This window comes from Pristis pectinata, chromosome 16 (genome assembly GCF_009764475.1).
Source record: "Pristis pectinata isolate sPriPec2 chromosome 16, sPriPec2.1.pri, whole genome shotgun sequence".
NCBI classification, from domain to species: domain Eukaryota; kingdom Metazoa; phylum Chordata; class Chondrichthyes; order Rhinopristiformes; family Pristidae; genus Pristis; species Pristis pectinata.
Genome location: NC_067420.1, coordinates 46,136,910 through 46,160,460, shown reverse-complemented (window position 1 = coordinate 46,160,460; position 23,551 = coordinate 46,136,910). Strand labels below are relative to the sequence as shown.

The window sequence follows — 23,551 nt, the reverse complement described above, 5'->3', positions numbered from 1 at the left end:
AACATGGAGATGTGTGGGGCAGTTTATTTTACACAGAGAGTGCTGGGTGCCTAGAATGTGCTGCCAGGGGCGGTGGTGAAGGCAGATATGATAGAGATGTTTAAGAGGCTCTTAGATAGGTACATGAATATACAGAAAAAGGAGGGATATGGCCCATGTCCTGGCAAACGGGATTAGCTAACATTAGCATAACTACATCGTGGGCCGAAGGGACTGTTCCTGTATTGTACTGTTATATGTTCTATGTTCTTCATGATTTGGGTTTCAAACGCCATCTATAAATTCACTGATAACACCACTGTTGTTGGCGGAATCTCAGATGGCGACGAGGAGGTGTAAAGAGTGAGATAGATTGGCTGATTGAGTGGTGTTGCAACAACAAGCTCACACTCAGCATCAGCAAGACCAAGGAATTGATTATGGACTTCAGGAAGGGGAAGTCGGGAGAACACACACCAGTCCTCATTGAGGGGTCAGCAGTGGAAAGGGTGAGCAGCTTCAAGTTCCTGGGTGTCAACATCTCGGAGGATCTACCTTGGGCCCAACACATTGATGCAATCATGAAGAAGGCACGTCAGCAGCTCTATTTCATCAGGAGTTTGAGGAGACTTGGTATGGCAGGCACGGTAGTGTAGCGTTTAGCCTAATGCTATTACAGCGCCAGCGACCAGGGTTCAATTCCTGCTGCTGTCTGTAAGGAGTTTGTACATTCTCCCCATGTCTGTGTGGGTTTCCTCTGGGTGCTCCGATTTCCTCCCACATTCCAAAGACGTACGGGTTAGGAAGTTGTGGGCATGCTATGTTGGCGCCGGAAGCGTGGCGACACTTGCGGGCTGCTGCCAGAACATTCTACGCAAAAGATGCATTTCACTGTGTGTTTCGATGTACATGTGACTAATAAAGAAATCTTATCTTATCTTATGTCACCAAAGCCTCTTGAAAATTTCTACAGATGTATGATGGAGAGCATTCTGACTGGTTGCTTCACTGCCTAGTATGGAGACTCCAATGCACAGGATTGAAAAAGGTTGAAGGGGGTTGTAGACTCAGCCAGCTCCATCACGGGCACAACCCTCTCCACCATTGAGGACATCTTCAAGAGGCGCTGCCTCAAGAAGGCACCATACATCATTAAAACCCTCACCAGAAGAGGGACATGCCCTCTTCTTGTTACTACCATCAGGGAGGAGATACACGAGTCTGAAGACCCACACTCAACATTTTAGGAACAGCTTCTTCCCCTCTGCCATCAGATTTCTGAACGGTCCATGAACACTACCTCATCATTCCTCTTTTGCACTACTTGTTTTTGTAACTTATAGTAATTTTTATGTATTGCACTGTACTGCTGCTGCAGAACAACAAATTTCATAACATATGTCAGTGATAATAAACCTGATTCTGATCTTACTGCTAATTTAGTTTTCCCAATCAATGTAGATTAAAGTGATTATTGTACTACACTTGCTACACAGACTTCTGATGTCCTTATTTATACTCTGCCCTACATTTCCACTGTGGTTTGGAGGCCTACAGACAACTCCCACCAATGTTTTCTGCCCTGGCTGTTTATTAGCTCCACATGAACTGATTGTTTGCATTTCCAAACTAAGATCTTTTCTGTCTACAGCCTTTATCCCAACCTTTATTAAGGGGCTACCCATCCTCCTTTTTCATTTCATGTGTCTCTTCTAAAGCATAAATATCCCGGAATACTTAATTAGAAACCTTGGTCACCATGCAATCACATATCCATTATGGCTAACTTCCATTTGTCACATTACTGCCCAATTAAACAGATCATCAATTTATTCCTGCAATCTAAGGGTTTCCCTTTCATGTTAGCAATATTTCGAATATCTTCTGTAAACATCTTTATCAGATCCCCTGTATTTAAGTTAATCATTGATATTCTCTACAAACTGCACAGGTCTGGATACTGGCTCCTATGGTCCTACTCCTTCAAGTAACAGCCTTCCAGTCACAAAGATACCCAACAATCTTGCACCTTTGCTTTTTGCCACTGAACCAATCTGAGAGCCAATTTGTAACTCTCCTTCAGATTCCATAGGGCTTTTATCTTTTTTGCCAAGCTTGCATGTGAATCCTTGTCTGAAGTCTTGCTAAAACTTTTCTTTCACATTCTCTTAACCTTTATCCTAATAAAAGGAAACTCCATGTGTTTTGTATTAGTTCATAAAGGACACTGTAAGCAAGAGATTACATAAAGGCGTTTAAGCTGACCTTGCATTTGCCCATAATTCGATCATCGGCATTTTCTTCGAACTCATCTTCATTGGCTTTACCCCGGTACAGAGGGAAGATAAAAAGCCAATCTTGAAAATTGAATTGCTTCTCCAGCTCTGTGTTGTAAATCTGCAACAATATGGAAAGACTTCTTTACAGTGTTGGCACGTGGAAACATAGAAAAATAGAGCAGGAATAAGGCAATCGACCTTTTGTGCTTGGTGTTGAAATAGAGGATGATGGCAGATGTTCTATTTTAATACCAAATTCCCATGTTTTCCCCGTACTCCCATTTATCTTTTGTGTCTAGAAATCCATCAATATATTCAGCAACTTCATCTCAACAGTCTTCTGCAGTGGAGAATTCTACAGGTTCACCATTCTCTGAGTGAAGAAATTTCTCTTCAGCTTTGCCTCAGATACCTTACCTGATATTGGTAAATTTAAATTGGTAAATTGGTCTATTATTGTCACATGTACTGAGGTACAGTGAAAAACTTGTCTTGCATACCGTTCATACAGATCAATTCATTACAACAGTGCATTGAGGTAGTACAAGGTAAAACAATAACAGAGTGCAGAATAATGTGTTACAGTTACAGAGAAAGGGCAGTGCAGGTAGACAATAAGGTGCAATGTCATAACGAGGTAGATTGTGAAATTAAGAATCCATTTTATCGTACTGGGGAATGTGACTCCTGGCCCTAGATTCCCCAGAGTAATATCCTCCCTGCATCCAACCTGTCAAGCAACAATCTGTTGGAGGAAATCAGCGGGTCAAGCAACATCAGTCCTGATGCAGGTTTTCAACCCAAAATGTCGATAGTTCCTCCCCCCCTCCACCACCACCACCCCATCAGATGCTGCTCAACCTGCTGAGTTCCTCCAGCAGATTCTTTGCTGCCCCAGAATCTAACATCTGTAGTCTCTTGTGTCTCTAGCCTTTCAAGCCTTGTCAAAATGTGTGTTTCAATGAGATCTTCTGTTCTTCTGAACTCTAGCAAATATAGGCCTAGTCAATCTAATCTTTCCTCATGTAATGTTACTGTTATCCCAGGAGTGGGTCCGGTGAACATTTGTTGCATCCTCTCTAAGGCAAGAATATTCATTCCTAGATAAGACCAAAACTGCACACTATACCCAGATATGATCTCACCAAGGCCTAATGTAATTGCAATACAATACCCCTGCCCTTGCATTCAAAGTCTCTTGCATGAAAGCCAACATACCATTTGTCTTCTTAACTACTTGCTGCAGCTGCAGTTTGCTTCCAGATATTGGTGCAGAAGAACACCCATCTCTTTACACATCAACATTTCCCAATCTCTCACCATTTAAGCAATACTCTGCCTTACTGTTTTTCCTACCAAAGAGAGTGACTTCACATTTACTGACATTATACAGCACCTGCCATGTATTTGTCCACTCTTCCAAACCGCATCCTCCTCACAACTCTCAATCCCATCCAGCTTTGTGTCATCGGCAAATTTAGAAATATCGTATTTGGTTCCCTCATCCAAGGCATTAATATATATTGTGTAAAGCTGGTGCCCAAACACTGAACCCTGCTGCACCCACTAGTCACTGCCTGGCACCAGGAAAAGACCCATTTATTCCTGTTATTTGTTTTGTCTGTCAACCGATATTCAATCCATGCCAATATATTCCCAAGTGCTTTAATTTTGCATAACTCTTATTGTGGACTTTATTCAAGACGGTCTAAAAATCCAAATACAGGAAAATTCCGATAATCTTCTATCTGACTATTGGAAATCTCAATGGTTTGGCATTTAGCTCACAGGTGATTTTTCACATCCTGCCCTGAAACTCACTAGGGTTGTTGTTCCAGTGCTCCCCTGAAACTCATGGGACCCCAGTTTCCACTTCCCCTGAAACTCATGGGAGTAAGCTTTTAGATTTTTCGTTCATTTGATCTCTTCTGTGGAAGGTGGGACCTGTACAGAGTGGACGGGTTACACCTGAACCCGAGGGGGACCAATATCCTGGCAGGTAGGTTTGCTAGTGTGGTTCGGGAGGATTTAAACTAGTTTGCAAGGGGGATGGGAACCAGAGGGGTAGGTCAGTGGAAGAAATGCATGGGGTAAAGTCAGATTGAACATATAGAGAGCCTTTGGGGAAGGAGAAGCAGAGTACAGGGTATAAAAGTAGAAAGGTGGATGGACTAAAGAACATTTACTTAAATGCAATAAGTATCAGGAATAAGGGTGATAAACTGAGAGCTTGGATAAGTACATAGGACTACGATATTGTGGCTCTTGCAGAGACTTGTCTGTCACCAGGGCAGGAATGGATATTGAATATTCCTGGATTTCAGTGTTTTAAAAGGGATGGGGGGGAGGGGAGAAAAAGGGGTGGTGTTACTGGTCAGGGATACTATTACAGCTGCAGAAGGAGTGGATAATGTAGCAGGATCCTCTCTAGAGTCAGTATGGGTGGAAGTTAGGAACAAGAAAGGAGCAGTTACTCTACCGGGAGTATTCTATAGGCCCCCTGGTAGCAGCAGAGATACTGAGGAGCAGATTGGGAGGCAGGTTTTGGAAAGGTGCAAGGATAACAGGGTTGTTATCATGGGAGACTTCAACTTCCCAAATATCGATTGGCACCTGCTTAGTGCCAAAGGTTTAGATGGGGCAGAGTTTGTAAAGTGTGTCCAGAACTGATTCCTGTCACAGTATGTTGACAGGCCGACTAGAGGGAATGCCATGTTAGATCTAGTATTAGGTAATGAACCGGGTCAGGTGACAGATATCTCAGTGGGTGAGCATTTGGGGGACAGTGACCACCACTCCATAACCTTTACCATCATCATGGACAAGGATAGGAACAAAGAGGACAGGAAGATATTTAATTGGGGAAGGGCAAATTACGAGGCTATAAGGCTAGAACTTGCGAGAGTAAATTGGGATGACATTTTTGAAGGGAAATGTACTCTGGAGATGTGGTCATTGTTCAGGGATCTCTTGCAGAATGTTAGGGATAAATTTGTCCCGGTGAGGCAGAGAAAGAATGGCAGGGTGAAGGAACCATGGGTGACAACAGAGGTGGAACAACTAGTTAGGAGGAAGAAGGCAGCATACATAAGATGTAGGCAGCAAGGATCAGATAGGGCTCATGAGAAATATAGGGTAGCAAGGAAGGAACTTAACGAGGGGCTGAGGAGAGCAAGAAGGGGACATGAAAAGGCCTTGGCGAGTAGGGTTAAGGAAAATCTGAAGGCTTTTTTCACTTGTGTAAAGAGCAGAAGGATGATGACACTAAAGGTAGGACCGAGTAGAGACAAAGGTGGGAAGATGTGCCTGGAAGCTGTGGAAGTAGGTGAGGTTCTCAATGAATACTTGTCTTCAGTGTTGGTAAGGTTAATGTTCTAGAGCATGTAGATATCAAGAGAGAGGATGTGTTGGAGCTGTTAGAAAATATTGGGACATATAAGTCCCCAGGGCCTGATGGAATATTCCCCAGGCTGCTCTGCGAGGTGAGGGAGGAGATTGCTGAACCGTTGGCTAGGATCTTTGAGTACTCGTTGTCCACGGGAATGGTACCAGAGGATTGGAGGGTGGCAAATGTTGTCCCCTTATTCAAAAAAGGTAGTAGGGATAGTGCAGGGAACTATAGACCAACGAGCCTTACATCTGTGGTGGGCAAGCTGTTGAAAAGGATTCTTAGAGATGGGATCTATGAGCATTTAGAGAATCATGGTCTGATTTGGGACAGCCAGCATGGCTTTGTGAAGGGCGGATCATGTCTCACAAGCCTGATAGGGTTCTTTGAGGAGGTGACCAGGCAGATTGATGAGGGTAGTGCAGTTGATGTGGTCTACATGGAATTTAGTAAGGCATTTGACAAGGTTCCTCATGGTAGGCTTCATCAGAAGGTCAGAGGGCATGGGATCCAGGGAGGCTTGGCCGTGTAAATTCAAAATTGGCTTGCATGTAGAAAGCAGAGGGTTGTGGCGGAGGGAGTGCATTCAGATTGGAGGGCTGTGACTAGCAGTGTCCCACAAGGATCGGTTCTGGGACCGCTACTTTTCGTGATTTTTATTATTGACTTGGATGAGGGGGTAGAAGGGTGGGTTGGCAAGTTTGCAGATGACACAAAGGTCAGTGGTGTTGTGGATCGTGTAGAGAACAGCCAAAGATTGCAGAGGGATATTGATAGGATGCAGAGCTGGGCTGAGAGGTGGCAGATGGCGTTCAATCCGGAGAAGTGTGAGGTGGCACACTTTGGAAGGACAAACTCCAAGGTGGAATACAAAGTTAATGGCAGGATTCTGGGTAGTGTGGAGTAGCAGAGGGATCTGGGGGGTTCATATCCACAGATCACTGAAAGTTGCCTCACAGGTGGATAGGGTAGTTAAGAAAGCTTATGGGATGTTTGCATTCATAAATCGTGGGATTGAGATTAAGAGCCGCGAGGTAATGATGCAGCTCTACAAAACTCTGGTTAGACCACACTTGGAGTACTGTGTCCAGTTCTGGTCGCCTCATTATAGGAAGGATGTGGAAGCGTTGGAAAGGGTGCAGAGGAGATTTACCAGGATGCTGCCTGGTTTGAAGAGTATGCATTATGAGGAGAGACTAAGGGAGCTAGAGCTTTATTCTTTGGAGAGAAGGAGGATGAGGGGAGACATGATAGAGGTATACAAAATATTAAGAGGAATAGATAGAGTGGACAGCCAGCGCCTCTTTCCCAGGGCACCAATGGTCAATACAAGAGGGCATGGCTTTAAAGTAATGGGTGGGAAATTCAAAGGAGATATCAGAGGAAGGTTTTTTACCCAGAGAGTGGTTGGGGCATGGAATGCGCTGCCTGGGGCGGTGGTGGAAGCAGGCACATTGGTCAAATTCAAGAGGTTGTTTGATAAGTATATGGAGGAATTTAAAGTAGGGGGATATGTGGGAAGAAGGGGTTAGATAGTCTTTGGCGAAGTTTAAAAGTTCGGCACAACATTGTGGGCTGAAGGGCCTGTATTGTGCTGTACTGTTCTATGGTTCTATGGAAACTCATGGGGCCCCAATTCCCAGATCCCCTGAAACTTATTGGGGCCCCAGTTCCCACATCCCCTGAAACTCATCGTGCCTCAGTTCCCACATTCCCTGAAACTTATTGGGGCCCCAGTTCCCACATCCCCTGAAACTACTGGGGCCCCAGTTCCTATTCTCATTTGAAATTCACCGGGTTCACTGGGAAATATATTCTAATACCACGTAACACACAAAAAAAAATTGAAGTGTGCTGGGGTATTAATTGGAATAATATTCAATAATCCAGAAGATCAACCTGTCCGGCACTGCCAGTCTTGTATCAGTAGTCAGGAAATAGTTGGGAAAAAATTCAAAGAGACAGGATTTATGTTCACTTAGAAAGGCAGGTGCTGATTAGTACGTTTGTAGACGACACAAACATTGGTGGAGCTGTGGATAGTGAGGAAGGTTGTCAAAGGATACAACAGGATATAGATCAGATGGGCAAAGAAATGGCAGATGGAGTTTCATTTGGACAAGTTTGATGCAATGCACTTTGGAAGGTCAAATGCAAGAGGAAAGTACACAGTAAATGGCATTGACGTACAGAGGGATCATGAGGTCCAAGTCCACAGCTCACCAAAAGTGGTAACGTAAGTAGATAGGGTGGTAATGAAGGCCAATGACAAGCATGCCTTCATTAGTCGGGGCATTGAATACAAAAGTTAGCAAGTCATGTTCCAACTTGGTTAGGCCACATTTGGTGTCCTGCATTCATTTCTCATTGTAACACTATAGGAAGGATGTGGAGGCTTTAGAGAATGTACAGAAGAAGTTCACCAGGATGTTGCCTTGATTGAAGATTAATAGCTAGAAGGAGAGGCTGGACAAACTTGGATTGTTTTCTCTGGAATGTTGGAGGCTGGTGGACAACCTGATAGAAGTTTATAAAATTATAAGAGGTATAGATAAGGTAGATAATCAGGGGACACAAGAGACTGCAGATGCTGGAATCTGGTGCAATAAACAATCTGCTGGAAGAACTCAGCGGGTTGAACAGCATCTGTGGGAGGAAAGGAACTGATGATGATTCAGGTCAAAACCCTGCACAAGGGTTTCGACCTGAAACATCGACAATTCCTTTCCTCCACGAAACAGCGATGAGTCAGAGTACAGGAAGGAGATAGAGAGCTTAGTGGAATGGTGTCATGACAACAACCTTTCCCTCAATGTCAACAAAACAAAAGAGCTGGTCATTGACTTCAGGAAAGGGGGCGGTGTACATGCACCTGTCTACATCAATGATGCTGAGGTCGAGAGGGTTGACGGCTTCAAGTTCCTGGGTGTGAACATCACCAACAGCCTGTCCTGGTCAAATCACATAGATGCCACAGCCAAGAAAGCTCACCAGTGCCTCTACTTCCTCAGGAGGCTAAAGAAATTTGGTTTGTCCCTTTTGTCTCTCACCAACTTTTACCAATACACCATAGAAGGCATCCTATCTGGATGTATCATGGCTTGGTATGGCAACTGCTCTGCCCAGGACCACAAGAAGCTGCAGAGAGTTGTGGACAGAGCCCAGCGCATCATGGACACCAGCCTCCCCTCCTTAGACTCTGTCTTTACCTCTCGTTGTCTAGGTGTAGCAGCCAGCATAATCAAAGACCCCACCCACCCGGGACATTCTCTCTTCTCTCCTCTTCCATCAGGTAGAAGATACAGGTGCCTAAGGGCACGTGCTGCCAGACTTAAGGACAGCTTCTATCCCACTGTGATAAAACTATTGAATGGTTCCCTTATACATTGAGATGAACTATGACCTCACGATCTACCTTGTTGTGACCTTGCACCTTATTGCACTGCACTTTCTCTGCAGCTGTGACACTTTACTCTGTACTGCTACTGTTTTTACCTGTACTACATCAATGGACTTTGTACTAACTCAATGTAACTGCACTGTGTAATGAATTGACCTGTATGATCGGTTTGTAAGACAAGCTTTTCACTGTACCTTGGTACAAGTGACAATAATAAACCAATACCAATTCCTCCAGCACAATATGTGTGGAGCCAAGGGTGATGGGTGAGGTCTTTAATGAATACTTCTGATCTGTATTTATCATTGACCATAAGACATAGGAGCAGAAATAGGCTGTTTGGCCTATCGAGTCTGCTCTGCCATTTGATCATGGCTGATTTATTTTTCCCTCTCAACCCCATTCTCTTGCCTTCTCCCCGTACCCTTTGATGCCCTTACTAATCAAGAACCTATCAACTCCCGCTTTAAATATACCCAATAACTTGGCCTCCACAGCCATCTGTGGCAATGAATTCCACAGATTCACCACCCTCTGGCTCCTCCTCATCTCAGTTCTAAAGGGACGTCCTTTTATTCTGAGGCTGTGCCCTCTGGTCCTAGACTCTCCCATTACTGGAAACATCCTCTCCACGTCCACTCTATCCAGGCCTTTCAATATTTGGCAGGTTTCAATGAGATCCCCCCTCATCCTTCTATACTCCAGCAAGTACAGGCCCAGAGCCATCAAACAGTCCTCATACGTTAACCCTTTCATCCCCAGGGTCATTCTTGTAAACCTTCTCTGGACTCTCTCCAATGCCAGCAAATCCTTCCTTAGATATGGGGCCCAAAACTGCTCACAATACTCCAAATGTGGTCTGACCAATGTTTGACCAACATCTGATCAACATTGAGAAGGTCATGGAAGCTAAAGAATTCAGGGAAGAGAATAGTGATGTTTAGAAACATGTCTGCTTTACAGAAGAGGAAGTGCCGGTGGTCTTAAGTACATAAAGGTGGATGAATCCCTAGGGCCTGAGAGATAGGATCTATCTGCATTTGGAAAGGCAAGGACTGATTAGGGATAGTCAGCATGGCTCTGTGCATGGGAAATCATGTTTCATGAATTTGACCGAGTTTTTTGAAGTAGTGACCAAGAGCTTTGATGAGGGCAGGGTGATACATATTGTCTACGTGGATTTTAGCAAGGCCTCTGACAAGGTCCCATGTGGTAGGCTAGTTCACATGGGATCCAGGGTGAACTTGCCAATTGCATACAAACTTGGCTTGGTAGGAGTCAGAGGGTGGTAGTGGAGGATTGTTTTTCAGATTAGAGGCCTGTGACCAGTGGTGTGCCACAAGGATCGGTGTAGTTAGTGGCATACTTAGTAAGTTTGCAGATGATACCAAAATTTGTTGGTTTAGTGGACAGTGGAGAAGGTTTTCTAAGGTTATAATAGGATCTGGATCAACTGGGAAAGTGGGAAAAGGAATAGTAGATGGAATTTAATTCAGACAAGTGTGAAGTATTGCATTTTGGGAAGTTAAACCAGGGCAAAACTTAAATGGCAGGGCCCTGGAGAATGTTGTAGACCAGACAGATGTAAGTACATAGGAAATAAAGTTGAAAGGAGATTTAGTAAAAGTGTTTAAGATTATTATTGAAATGATGGAGCCATAGAAACATACAGCACAAGAACAGGCCCTTCAGCCCAACATGTCCATGCTGAACATCAAGTATCCACCTATACTAATCCCATTTACCAGCACTTTCTCCATAGTCCTCTATACCTTGGTGATTCAAGTACTCAACCACTAGCTCTTTTCAATGTTGTGAGAGTACCTGCCTCCACCACCTGTCAATGACCTTCATCAGTCTGCTGATTATTGAGAATTGACTAACTGCATAGTAATTAACAGGATTGGAATTGTTCTGCTTTTAGTAGGCAGAACATACCTGCATATTTTTCCACATTGTTAGGTAGATACCTGGACCCACTGCAATTTGCCTAGCGCCACAACAGGTCTACAGCGGATGCCAACTCACTGGCTCTGCACTCTGCTTTGGAGCACCTAGACAACAGCAAAACATACATCAGGCTGCTGTTTATCGATTACAGCTCGGCATTCAACGCCACCATCCCCATCTGCACCTCTGTACCTCCCTCTGCAACTGGATCCTCGATTTCCTTATCAAGAGACCACAGTCAGTGCAGATCGGTAACAACATCTCCTCCTCGCTGACAGTCAACACAGGCGCACCTCAAAGGTGTGTGCTTTGCCCACTGCTCTACTCGCTCTACGCTTATGACTGTGTGGCTAAGCACAGCTCAAACGTCATCTATAAATTCGCCAATGACACTACTGTTGTTGGTAGAATCTCAGATGGCGACAAGGAGGTGTACAGGAGTGAGATAGATTGGCTGGTTGAGTGGTGTTGCAACAACGACCTCGCACTCAACGTCAGCAAGACCAAGGGATTGATTGTGGACTTCAGGAAGGGGAAGTCGGGAGAACACACCTGTCCTCAATGAGGGGTCAGCAGTGGAAAGGGTGAGCAGCTTCAAGTTCCTGGGTGTCAATGTCTCAGAGGATCTGTCCTGGGCTCAACACATTGATGCAATCACGAAAAAAGCACGTCAGTGGCTTTACTTTGTTAGGAGTATGAGGAGATTTGGTATATCACCAAAGACTCTTGCAAATTTCTATAGATGTACGGTGGAGAGCATTCTGACTGGTTGCATCACAGCCTGGTATGGAGGCTCCAACGCACATTATCGCAAGAGGCTGCAGAGGGTTGTAGACTCAGCCAGTTTCATCATGGACACAACCCTCCTCACTTTTGAGGAAATCTTCAAGAGGTGGTTCTTCAAGAAGGCAGCATCTATCACTAAAGACGTTCACCATTGGGGACTGCCCTCTTCTCATTACTACCATCGCGGAGGAGGTACAGGAGCCTGAAGACCCACACTCAACTATTCAGGATCAGCATGTTCCCCTCCGCCATCAGATTTCTGAATGGTCCATGAACCCATGAACACCACCTCATTACTCCTTTATTTGCACTATTTATTTATTTTGTAATTTATAGTAATTTTATGTCTTTGCACTGTACTGCTGCTGCAAAACAACACATTTCATGACATATAAGTCAGTGATAATAAACCTGATTCTGAGGTACCAATGTTGTAACTGTAGCTGGCCAGACATGCAGCTATTTCTAGAATGAGGTACTTTAATATTACATCCTGGATGCTGTTTGATTTCATTGTCTTTACAGAATATAATGTCCTCAACTATTTATTAATGAAGAGTACATTGAACTAAATTGGGTGAAGACTGGTTAGTAAGTTGGTGGCTATCTCAGGAAGTTAGATTATCCACTCAGGAATTCTGGATGAACTTGGGTGCATCAAGCCTTAGAACATAGAACAGTACAGGAACAGGCCCTTTGGCCCATGATGCTATGCCAAACTAATTAAACGCCTAACTAAATTAATCCCTTCTGCTTACACAAGTGTTCATATCCCTCCATTCTCTGCATATTCACGTGCCTACCTAAGAGCCTCACCAGTAAAGAGCAGGAACAAAGATACCCAAAGACCACAGGAAGTTCTTCATACCTCAGCTGCAGGATGAGTAAGCAGATAGGCCAAGTTGTAACTAAATCCCTGCAACTACTTCAGAAAGTATATGTGCTCCAGAAATTGAGAAGGCATCTCTTAGAATCAGCACACCCTTGGTCATCCACTAGAACCATCCAGCCGGGTTGGATGTACTTTTATTGTAAGAAGTCTTATTGGTTGCTTTAGAATGATTCCTGGTGTACAGCTCATCTGAGGTAAAGTTGAGAGAAGAACAAAAATACAAATGGGGGAGTTTATTCAAAGGATAAGATTGAAGGCCAAGACCAGGGCATAAAAGTCAAAGAACAAACTAAGAGGATAGTACAGTACTCCTGTTAATATCCAATATACATGCAATTCAATTTTTTTGTCATGTTATATGGCGAGGTTAAAGGAAGCACGAGAAATAGGACCCGCTGAACTTAAAGGGAGTGTGGGAAATAGTACCCATTGAGCCAGATGCTAAACCATCAGGATGTTCGACAATGGGATAGTGGTTTATCAGAGTTTAACTGCAGTTAGTGAAAATTCATAGAATCAAAAGCAGATCATTTTAATCTGTTATAACCTACCTCGGAGAAAGTAATTCAAGTTAGATTCCTGGTACAAAACCTTGGCAACTGGAGAACGACAGCCATGGAACAGAAAGTATAAGGGTGAGTGATGAACTAACAAAGACAGTTTACCTGAAATGTTGCAATGTTTTTCTTGCCTCGTGTGACAGCTTGTTCTTTGGATCCATTAAGTTCCTTTTCCACATCATCACTTGCTGATGGGTTCGATGGATCAACTGTAAAAATCAGATGAAGAATGAGGGCACAAGCAAAGTATCACAGATACTACAAATCGAAAAGAAAACAGAAAATGCTGGATTTATGGAGAGAGAACCATGTTTCAGGTCAATCACCTTTCTTCAGAACTCAGAGCAGGTAATCTACTTAAATCTTTGTTAAATATTTCAGCCACCAACTTCTGACTAGTCGTGTTTAACAATTAATTTTCTATTCCATGTGAGCGTGAGTACATAATTCCACATCTTCCACCGGGAAGCAAGTCATCAACACCGTTTCTGTCGGCCTAAATCATTCACACCCACCATGATGCTTATCTGCGCTAAACCCGTTTGCTTGCATTAGGCCTTTACCACTCTACTTTCTTTTCAAAGTCTTTTTAAACATTGTAACTTTTTCTGCCTCTACTACTTCCTCTAATAGCTTGTTCCATGGACCCACCATCCTCTGTGTAATAAACTTGCCCCTCTTTTAAATTTCTCCCCTCATCTTAAACCTGTGCCCTCTAGATTTAGACTCCCTTACCCTGAGAAAGGACTCTATCTACTCCATCAATGCTACTCATAATTTTATAAATCTCTATAAGTTCAAACCTCAGCCTTCTACACTCCATAGAGAACAATCCCATCCTATCCAATTGCTCCTTATAGCTACAGCCCTCCATTCCAGGCAAATCCTGTCGAACCTCTTCTGCACTCTCTCTAATTCTACCACATCCTTCCTGTAGTGTGGTGACCAGAACTGTACACAATACTCCAAGTGCAGCCTAATCGACATTTTGTACAGTTTTGGGATGTAGCAAGGCCAGCATTTATTGCCCAATCCCAATTTACATTGAGGTGGTGGTGGTGGTGAACCACCTGCTTCACTCACTCCAGTAACATGGCAGTTAATTCACAATTGCATGGCATGTAGGATATTTCAGTGGGCGGTGGGTCTGGAGAGACAGATAGACCTGACTGGATAAGGAAGACAGATTTCCTACACTGAGACACCAGTGATCCAGATGGATTTTAATTGCAAAGCAGTAGTATCTTAGTCATCATTACTAAGCATTTTTTTAAAATTACAGATTATTTAATTAACGGAATTTAAATTCCATAGCCACCATGGTGGAGATTGAACGTATCTTTCTGAGCTGTTACTCTAGGTCTATGAAATACTGGAACAAAAAACACACTGCTGTGGGAACTCAGTCCATCGACCAGCATCTGTGGGGGGAAAGGAACTGTCAACATTTTGGGTCAAGACCCTGCATCAGGACTGTACCAGTTTCTGTATCTCTCCATGACTCTAAAATCGAACAAAATCCAAGTATATTCAATAAGTAATCAAACAGCAAAAGAATAATTAAGGAAAGACGAGGATCAATTAGGGATAAAAAAATGAAAAATAAAAGGACAACAAACGTGAGAAGATTGGAGAAGTCAATAGCGATTTGTGAATGGGAAACTGCTTGACAAATCTACTGGAATTTTTTCAGGATGTAACTCACAGAACAGATGAGGAGAACCAGTGGATATGGTGTATTTGGACTTCCAGAAAGCTTTTGAAAAAGTACCACATAAGAGATTGGCACACACAATTAAAGCATGTGGGATGGGAATAAGGAGCTGATATGGCTTAGTCACAGAAGACAGAGGATAGTGGTAGAGGGCCATTTTTTCTGACTGGGGTCTGTGACCAGTGGTGTTCCACAAGGATCAGTGCTGGGACCTCTGTTGTTTGTAATATATATTAATAATTTGGACTAAAATGTAGGTGGTCTGATAGGTAAGTTTGCAGAAAATTGATAGGGCTGTTGCTAGCGAGGAAGGATATCAAAGGATACAGCAGGATGTAGATCAGCTATAAATATGGGCACAGAAATGGCCAATGGAGTTTAATCTGGAAAAGTCGTGGGCGTTGCATTTTGGAAAGCCAAATGCAAGAGGAAAGTATATAGTAAATGGCAGGACCCTTGGGAGCATTGATGTAGAAAGGGATCTTGGGGTGCAGGTCCACAGCTCCCTGAAAGTGGCAACATGTGTGGGTAGGGTGGTAAAGACATACAGCACACTCACCTTCGTTGGTTGGGGCATTGAACATAAAAGTTGAAAAGTCATGTTGCTGCTGTATAAAACTTTGGTCAGGCCACATTTGGAGTATTGTGGGAAGTTCTGGTCCCCATACTAAACGAAGTATGTGGAGGCTTTTAAGAGGGTGCAAAAGAGGTTCACTAGGATGTTAGCTATAAGGAGAAGTTGGACAAACTTGGATTGTTTTCTCTCAAGTGTAGGAGGCTGAGGGTTGACCTGGTGGAAGTGTATAAAATTATGAGAGGCATAGACAAGGTAACTGAGGTTCCATAGCCTTCTGCAGTACAGAAGATTCACTGCCCTCTGAGTCATTTCAGTCCAAAATGCCCCTATCCTTGATTTTAAGACTCTGACTTCTAGCCACAGGTCTGGAGCGGGGGGGTGATGGTGGTGGGGTGGGGTGGGCGTGGTGGTTGGCTTCAATGGCATGGAAAAGGGAAGAAGAGCAAAGGAGAGGTTATTAAAGTCTGCAGAATAAAAAAAAATAGGGCAGAGAGTTTAGAAAAGGTTTGGAATCTAACTTTAGGCAACACAGGTATGACTTTGAGAAGGGAGGCAGTGAATACAGGACTGAGGGTGTTGTATTTGAATGCACACAGTTTATGTAACAAGGTAAATGATTTTACAGCACAGATCGAAATTGGCAGGTATGATGTCATGGGCACCACGGAGACGTGGCTGAAAGAGGATCAGAGCTGGGAGATAACATCCAAGGGATATGCATCCAATTGAAAAGACAGGCAGGTGGGCAGAGGAGGAGGGGTGACCCTGTTGGCAAAAAATGAAATTAAATCGATAGCAAGGAACAACATATGATCAGAAGGTGTAGAGTCCTGGTGGGTAGAGTTGAGAAATCGCAAAGGTAAAACGACACTGATAAGCGTTGCGTACAGGGCTCCAAACAATAGTCAGGATGTGGGTAACTAAATACACCAGGAGATAGAAAAGGCATGTAAGAAAGGCAATGTTAAGTGATCATGGGGGACTTCAATATGCAGGTAGTCTGGGAAAATCAGGTTGTGTTGGACACCAAGAAAAGGAATTTGTGGAATGTCTACATAGACCCTGCTAGGAAACAGGCAATTCTGGATTTGGTGTTGTGTAATGAGGCAGACTTGATCAAGGAGCTTAAGGTGAAGGAACCCTTAGGAGGCAGTGACCATAATTTGACAGAAATCACCCTGCAGTTTGAGAGAGAGAAGCTGAAATCAGATGTAATGGTATTACCTATTGAGTAAAGGTAACTACAGAGGCATGAGGGAGGAGCTGGCCACAGTTAATTGGAAGGGGGCCCTATTAGGGAAGACGGTGGAGCAGCAACGGCAGGAATTTCTGGGAGTAATGTGGGAGACACAGCAGAATTTCATCCCAAGGAAGAAGCACACTAAGGGGAGGACAAGGCAACCATGATGCTGTCAAGGGAAGTCAGGGACAACATAAAAGCAAAAGAGAAGGCATATAATATGCAAAGATTAGTGGAAGCCAGAGGATTGGGAAGCCTTTAAAAGCCAACAGAGGACAGCTAAAAAGCTATAAGGAAGATAAAATATAAGGGTAAACGAGCCAATAATGTATAAGAAGATTCCAAAAGTTTTTTTTTAGAAAGGGTGAGAGAGGGTAGAGTGGACATTGGACTGCTTGAAAATGATGCTGAAGAAATAGAATGGGGAACAGAGACATGGCAGAGGAGCTAAATAAATACTTTGTGTCAGTCTTCACAGTGGAAGACACCAGTAATATGCCAAAAGTTCAAGAGAATCAGGGTAAGAGGTGAGTGTATTGGCTATCACTAAGGAGGAGGTGCTGGGGAAGCTGAAAGGCCTGAAGGTGGATAAATAACCTGGACCAGATGGACTATCCCCAGCATTCTGAAAGAGGTAGCTGAAGGGATTGTGGAGGCATTAGTAGTGATCTTTCAAGAATTACTGGAGTTAGGGTGTGTCCCAGAGCACTGGAAAATTGCAAATGTGAGACCCCTGTTTAAGAAGGGAGGGAGGCAAAAGATGGGAAATTATTGGCCAGTTAGCCTGACCTCAGTGGTTGGTAAGATTTTACAGTCCATTATACATCCCTTCCCACCATCAGTAGTATCTACATGAAGCACTGCTTCAAGAAGGCACCATCTACCAATCAAGGATCCCCACCATCCAGACCATGTCATCTTCTTGCAGCTACCATCGGGCAGGAGTTACAGAAGCCTTAAGTCCCACAACACCAGGTTGAAGAACAGCTATTTCCCTTCAACCATTTGGTTCTTGAACCAACTTGCATGACTATGACTACTTTGCACTACAATGGACTTTGTTTTTTTGTTCTAATTATGCCCTTTCTTGTATAATTTTGTTTAACTTATTTTTCTAAATGTCGTGTCTCTAATGCTATGTGCCTATACTGCTGCTGCAAGTAAGATTTTCATTGCACCCGTGCATACATGTACTTGTGCGTATGACAATAAACTCGACTTTGACTTTGACGTAGCTTCTCTGAGTTACTGCATATTTATGATGTGGCCTGGATGCACTCGTGGTGGATGCAATGAATGTTTAGGGTGGTGAATGGGCTTCCAATAAAATAGACTGCCTTGACTTGCTGGTTTCAAGTTTCTTGAGTACTATTGGAGCTGTATTCATTCAGGCAAGTGGAGAGTCCATCATTCTCCTGACATGTGCCTTGTAGATAATGGAAAGGCTTTGGGTGTCAGGAGGCGAGTCACTCACTTCAGGATGCCCAGCATTTGACCTTCTCTTGTAACCACGAGTTGCTATTCAATGGTTACACCAAGGATATTGACAGTGGGCTATATCTGTGATGGTAACACCATTGAACATCAAGAGTAGGTGGTTAGACTCCTTCTTGTTGGCTACGGTCACTACCTGGCACTTCTAAGCCATGAATGTTACTTGCTACTTATCAGTATATGCCTAAATGTTGTTCAGGTCTTGCACTCAGACATGGGCTGCTTCCTTTACTAAGAAGTTGTGAATGGAATTAAACATTGTGCAACTTTCCCTGTGGCCCTGCATTTTATGTTTCTTTAACTATCTGATTCCCTTTTGAAAATGACTGCTGGATCTTTTATCACCATCCTTTAAGGCAGTAAGTTCTAGCTGCTGAGAAAATAATTTTGCACATGGTATTGACATTTTGCTAATCATTTTAAACCTTGAGCCATAGGATCAGCCATGATCACACTGGATGGCGGAGCAGCTCCAGGAACTGTAAGTGCTACGGCTTCCACTTCTTCTGCTCTATATAATACTTGCCCAACTCAGCAACTTCCTCCTCTTCTTCTTCTTCATTTTTTTTAACCTAAAAACACAAAAATTAGTGGATATTTTTATTCATACATTTGTCCACATATTATCCTATAATTTCAGATACTCAGCACTTTGTACCTAACAAAATATCAGTCAAAGATAGAATGCAGATTGAGATATTTTGAATATTAGGTCAGTATTCTCAGATCACTTTCATGTGCTGTGGAGTAAAGCTTCCTCTACTCTATCAAAAATGTGCCTAAAGTTCAAAGCCTTATCCTCACTGCATTTCTAAGTTTTTCTGTGTTCGCTAAATAAAATTTCATTCTCACTTTAGCATTAAAGAAGCTCTATTTGTCTGCAATGATAACTAGGTACTAGATCCTTTGATTTACAGGATATATACTAACAATGGACTTTAATGACTGAAAGGTTCAATAAGGATACCAATTTTGGTAGCGTGGTTCACAGTGAGGTAGAAAGTCATATCATTACAGGAAGATCATTGAGCACAAAAGTGGTTTCTACACATGTAAAAAGAAAGAACAGTTAAAGCAAACATCATTTGCTTAGAGATGAGAATGGGGAATTCATAATGGGAAATAAAGAAATAGCAGACTGCAAACAAATATTATGTATCTGTTTTCATTGTACTTTTATTAGGAATCTTTTTGTGTTTTCTACAAAGTCTGGAGCAAATGAAAAAGAACTTAAAAAAAAACTACCAGAGAACAAGAATTAAATAATGGGACTAAAGATCATCAGATCACCCAGCCTGCATCCTAGGGTCTTTAAAGAAATGGCTGCAAAGACAGTGGATATATTAGTTGCAGTCTTTCAAAATTTCCTAGAGCTTGATAGTGTGCCAGAGTATTGGGTTAGGTTCCTATAAATAAGGAGGGAGAGAAAGGAGGAGATAGAGACAAAAAGCAGGAATTTATAGCCCAAGTAGCCTAACATCTGTTCTTGGGAAAATGATTGGATTGTTAAAGATGACAGACAAGGAAAATTCTCCTGCTCTTGCAGGATAAATCCACCTCCAATTCTGAGAGGCAGATCTACCAGCATTTGGAAAGGCAAGGGCTGATCAGGATAGTCAGCATGGCTTGAGAAACAAAGGACTGCAGATGCTGGAGTCTAGACGAAAAACATGATGATGCTGCAGGAACTCAGCAGGCCAGGCAGCATCCGTGGAGAAAAGCAGGTGGTCAACGTTTCGGGTCAGGACCCTTCTCAGGACTGAAGATAGGAAAAGGGGAAGCCCAATACATAGGAGGGAAAAGCAGAGTAGTGATAGGTGGACAGAAGAGGGGAGGCGGGGTGGGGACAGGGTGGTGATAGGTAGATGCAGGTAAGAAATAGTGATAGACAAGTGCGGGGAAGGAGGGGAGAGCAGATCCACTGGGGGATGTGTCAAAGGTAAGAAGAGAGAGGAAAACAAAAAGTTAGGAAAGGGAAGAAGCATGGTGGGGAAGGGGGTTTGGGGGGTGGGGGGGGTGCGGTGGGGATTACCTAAAGTGGGAGAATTTAATATTCATGCCGTTAGGCTGCAAGGTTCCAAGATGGAAAATGAGGTGCTGTTCCTGCAGTTTGCGTTTGGAATTCTCCTGGCAGTGGAGGAGGTCAAGGACTATCATATCAGTGATAGTGTGGGAAGGGGAGTTGAAGTGACTGGCAACGGGAAGATGCAGGTCGCGGTTATGGACAGAGCGCAGGTGTTCTGCGAAACGGTCACGGTCAGCATGGCTTTGTGCTGAAATCGTGTCTCACAAATTTAGTTGAATTTTTTGAAGAGAAGATAGGTAAGGGAAGTGCTGTAGACTATCCTTTTCCATAACTATTTTAAAACTAATAGAATCATGGTCACTGGTCCTAAAGGGCCCCCCCCACTGACACCTTAATCACTTGTCCCGCCTCATTTAACAATAGGAGGCCCAGTGTTGCCCACCACCCCCCCGCCCATTACTCCCCTCCTTCCACTCTGTAGTAGGGTCATCTACATATTGCTCAAGAAATCTTTCCTGGATGCACTAAACATATTCTGCGCCATCTAATCCTTTACCACTGTGACAGCCTCAGCCTCAGCCTCAGCTAAAGTCAGCTCCTATTACAATCCTATTATTCCTACAGCTATCTCAGCACACCAGGGAGTGATTTAGCAAATACAATTTAAATTCATATGTCAAATTATCCACTTAGGTAGGAAAACAGAAAGGCAGAGAATTACTTAAATGGTGAGAGATTGGGAAAAGTTAGATGTACAAAGAGACTTTGGTGTTCTTATACACAAACGTGCAGTTACAGCATGAAGGCGAACGGTATGTTGGTCTTCATTGTAAGTAGTTTGGAATACAGGAAGCAAGAACGTCTTCCTACAGTTGTGTAGTTTTGGTCTCCTTATCTGTCATGGGGGATGCAACAAAGGTTAATCAAGCTAATTCCTGATGGCAGGATTGTCAGTTGAGCAGAGACCAGATTGACTAGATCTGTATTTACTAGATCTTAGAAAAATTGAGAGGAGATCACATTAAATGTTTCCCTTGATTTAGGCTCTCGAACCAGGGGTTACAGTCTCAACATACTGAGTAAGACATTTAACCTGAGACATGAAGAAAGTTCTTCATTCAGAGGTTGGTGAATGTGGAATTCTCTATACAAATACATCAAGGATTGAGGACAGAACGGGAAGATGGTATTGACATAAACAATCAGCCATGAGCATATTGAATAATGGAGCAAGCTTAAAGGGCTGAGTGCCTATTTCTGCTATTTTTCTATGTCTATGTACCTAAGAGAAAGACATTTACAATATCAATATGAATATCGAGAATACAGTTAATTGGAATGGGATAAAGGGGTTGAACTAAATTTTATGTAGGACATGAGCATTATATGACAGAGTTAGGTGGGAAGCTAGCAATGCAGGGTTCTGAGTTTGGAAATGAGGGTTCATTTTCATTTTATAGGAAAGCAGGAGATAAGTAGCTGAAAAGAGGATGTCCATCTTGGTGATTAAAAGTCCTCAGTGATAGAAATGCACAGGCACTTGTCTTAGAAAATGGATGGCGAACTGGGAAAAAAACATGATTTTCTTTATCACATCAATAATCCTGGAGTCAGAGATACCTTTAGCAAGGCTTGATGGAGTTTTATATATCCTACATAAATCCGGCAACAGATGGCCAAGATGATTAAGCCAAATGTTCCCCTCTTAGCCTTAAGGGAATGGGAGAATGAAAGGGAGGGATGGGTAATAGTGGATTTGAATGTGTAGAGAATGGAGGGAGATGGACATTGTGTCGGCAGAAAGGATTAGTTTAGTTAGTCATTTAATTACTATTTCAGTTAGTTCTGCACAACATCCTGGGCCGAAGGGCCTGTTCCTGCCCTGTACTGTTCTATGTTCGAATAACAATGTTTTTTTCCCAGAGGAAATGTGTAATTGAAGCCAAAAGTGATTGAGTGGATAGAACAAATCAGCAAATGCCATGGCAAGGTGATAAGTAGGAATAAAAAGTTGTTTTCAGGTTGACAGATTAATAATTAGGTGCCAGGGCAAATCAGTCAGAGAGGCATAAAGAAATACAGCACAGAAACAGGCCCTTCGGTGAACCTAGTTTGCGCCAACCATCAACCACTCATTTACACCAATCCTACATTAATCCCATGTTGTTTTTTATTTTTATCTTCCCACATGCTCACCAGCTCCCCCAAATTCCGCCACTGTCTAAGGGCTATTTACAATGGTCAATTAACTTACCAGCCAGTGTGTGTGGGTGTAAACCAGAGCACCTGGAGGAAACCTACACAGTCAGAGGGAGAACATGCAAACTCCACACAGACAGCACCAGAGGTCAGATTGAACCTAGGTCTCTGGAGCTGTGGGGCATTGGCCCTACCTGCTGCACCACAGGCTGCCCCAGTCCTCAGGCACACTTTACATTAATACCTTAAACTTTGTGGAGTGTGTTCATGTTTGCTGACAAAGTACGTGGGAAAGTGGGCTGTGAGCACTACTCAGAGTCTATAAAGCAACAGAGACAGGTAAAAAGAGTAGGAATGAAGATAGTAGATTGAGTAAAATTTACAAATGTTTAGATACTATGGACTCAGCAAAGGATGAGGTTCATCATCAGAGGCCCAAACTAACATACCTCAGTTTTAGAACTTAAGATATATTCATCAACAGCAAAATTTTAAAAAGGAGCTGAACAAATTAATGACTGTAACAGCAAATCAGGGTAACTTTGTTTCAATAGTTGTTGCTGGAGTCAGTGGCACAGATTTGACAACCTGTGGTTACAGAGTATGGAGACTTTCATTCTATTAATTGAACTTGAGATAAATTTAGATCAAAGATATCTCACCAAGCATCTCAGAGTAATTAGCAATATTTGTTGGCATAGTCACAAACTGCACAAATAGAAGGTTTAACAAAGATTTTCAGTAATGTTCATTTAAGTGTATATCCTGGACCAATATAAATTTAACCATGCTGCTTTACCTTCATCTCCTCCACAGATGCATAGTACTTTGACCACCAGTCCAGTTCCTCCAAGTCAATTTTTTCCTCAAATTCTTCAAGCCCACTTTCCGATTTCGGTTTCAGTGCCAGTTTCTTCATTGGTATCTGAAACATAGGAAATAGGACTTCTTCATTTCTGTTTTGCACCTCAGTAGACTTGTCCTTAGTGTTACTACACCACAACCAGCAGAAGGGCCTGTTTCAGTGCTGTCTCTGTGAGTCTATGACTCTAACATCAAAAGCAGGA

The 23,551-nt window shown here is 43.0% G+C and overlaps 1 protein-coding gene across 2 annotated transcripts in view; it reads right to left on the bottom strand.

Moving 5' to 3' along the window:
* The window catches only part of fer1l4 (fer-1 like family member 4), a 207,748-nt gene that overhangs the window by 64,374 nt on the left and 119,823 nt on the right, over positions 1 to 23,551 (bottom strand). For both annotated transcript variants that reach the window (XM_052031437.1, XM_052031438.1), the window contains exons 31-34: positions 23,284 to 23,409; positions 18,786 to 18,831; positions 13,340 to 13,443; positions 2,245 to 2,376 (exon numbers count right to left, since the gene is read on the bottom strand). In XM_052031437.1, coding sequence (XP_051887397.1) covers positions 2,245 to 2,376; positions 13,340 to 13,443; positions 18,786 to 18,831; positions 23,284 to 23,409 — 408 coding nt within the window. The remainder of the gene's footprint in view (positions 1 to 2,244; positions 2,377 to 13,339; positions 13,444 to 18,785; positions 18,832 to 23,283; positions 23,410 to 23,551) is intronic.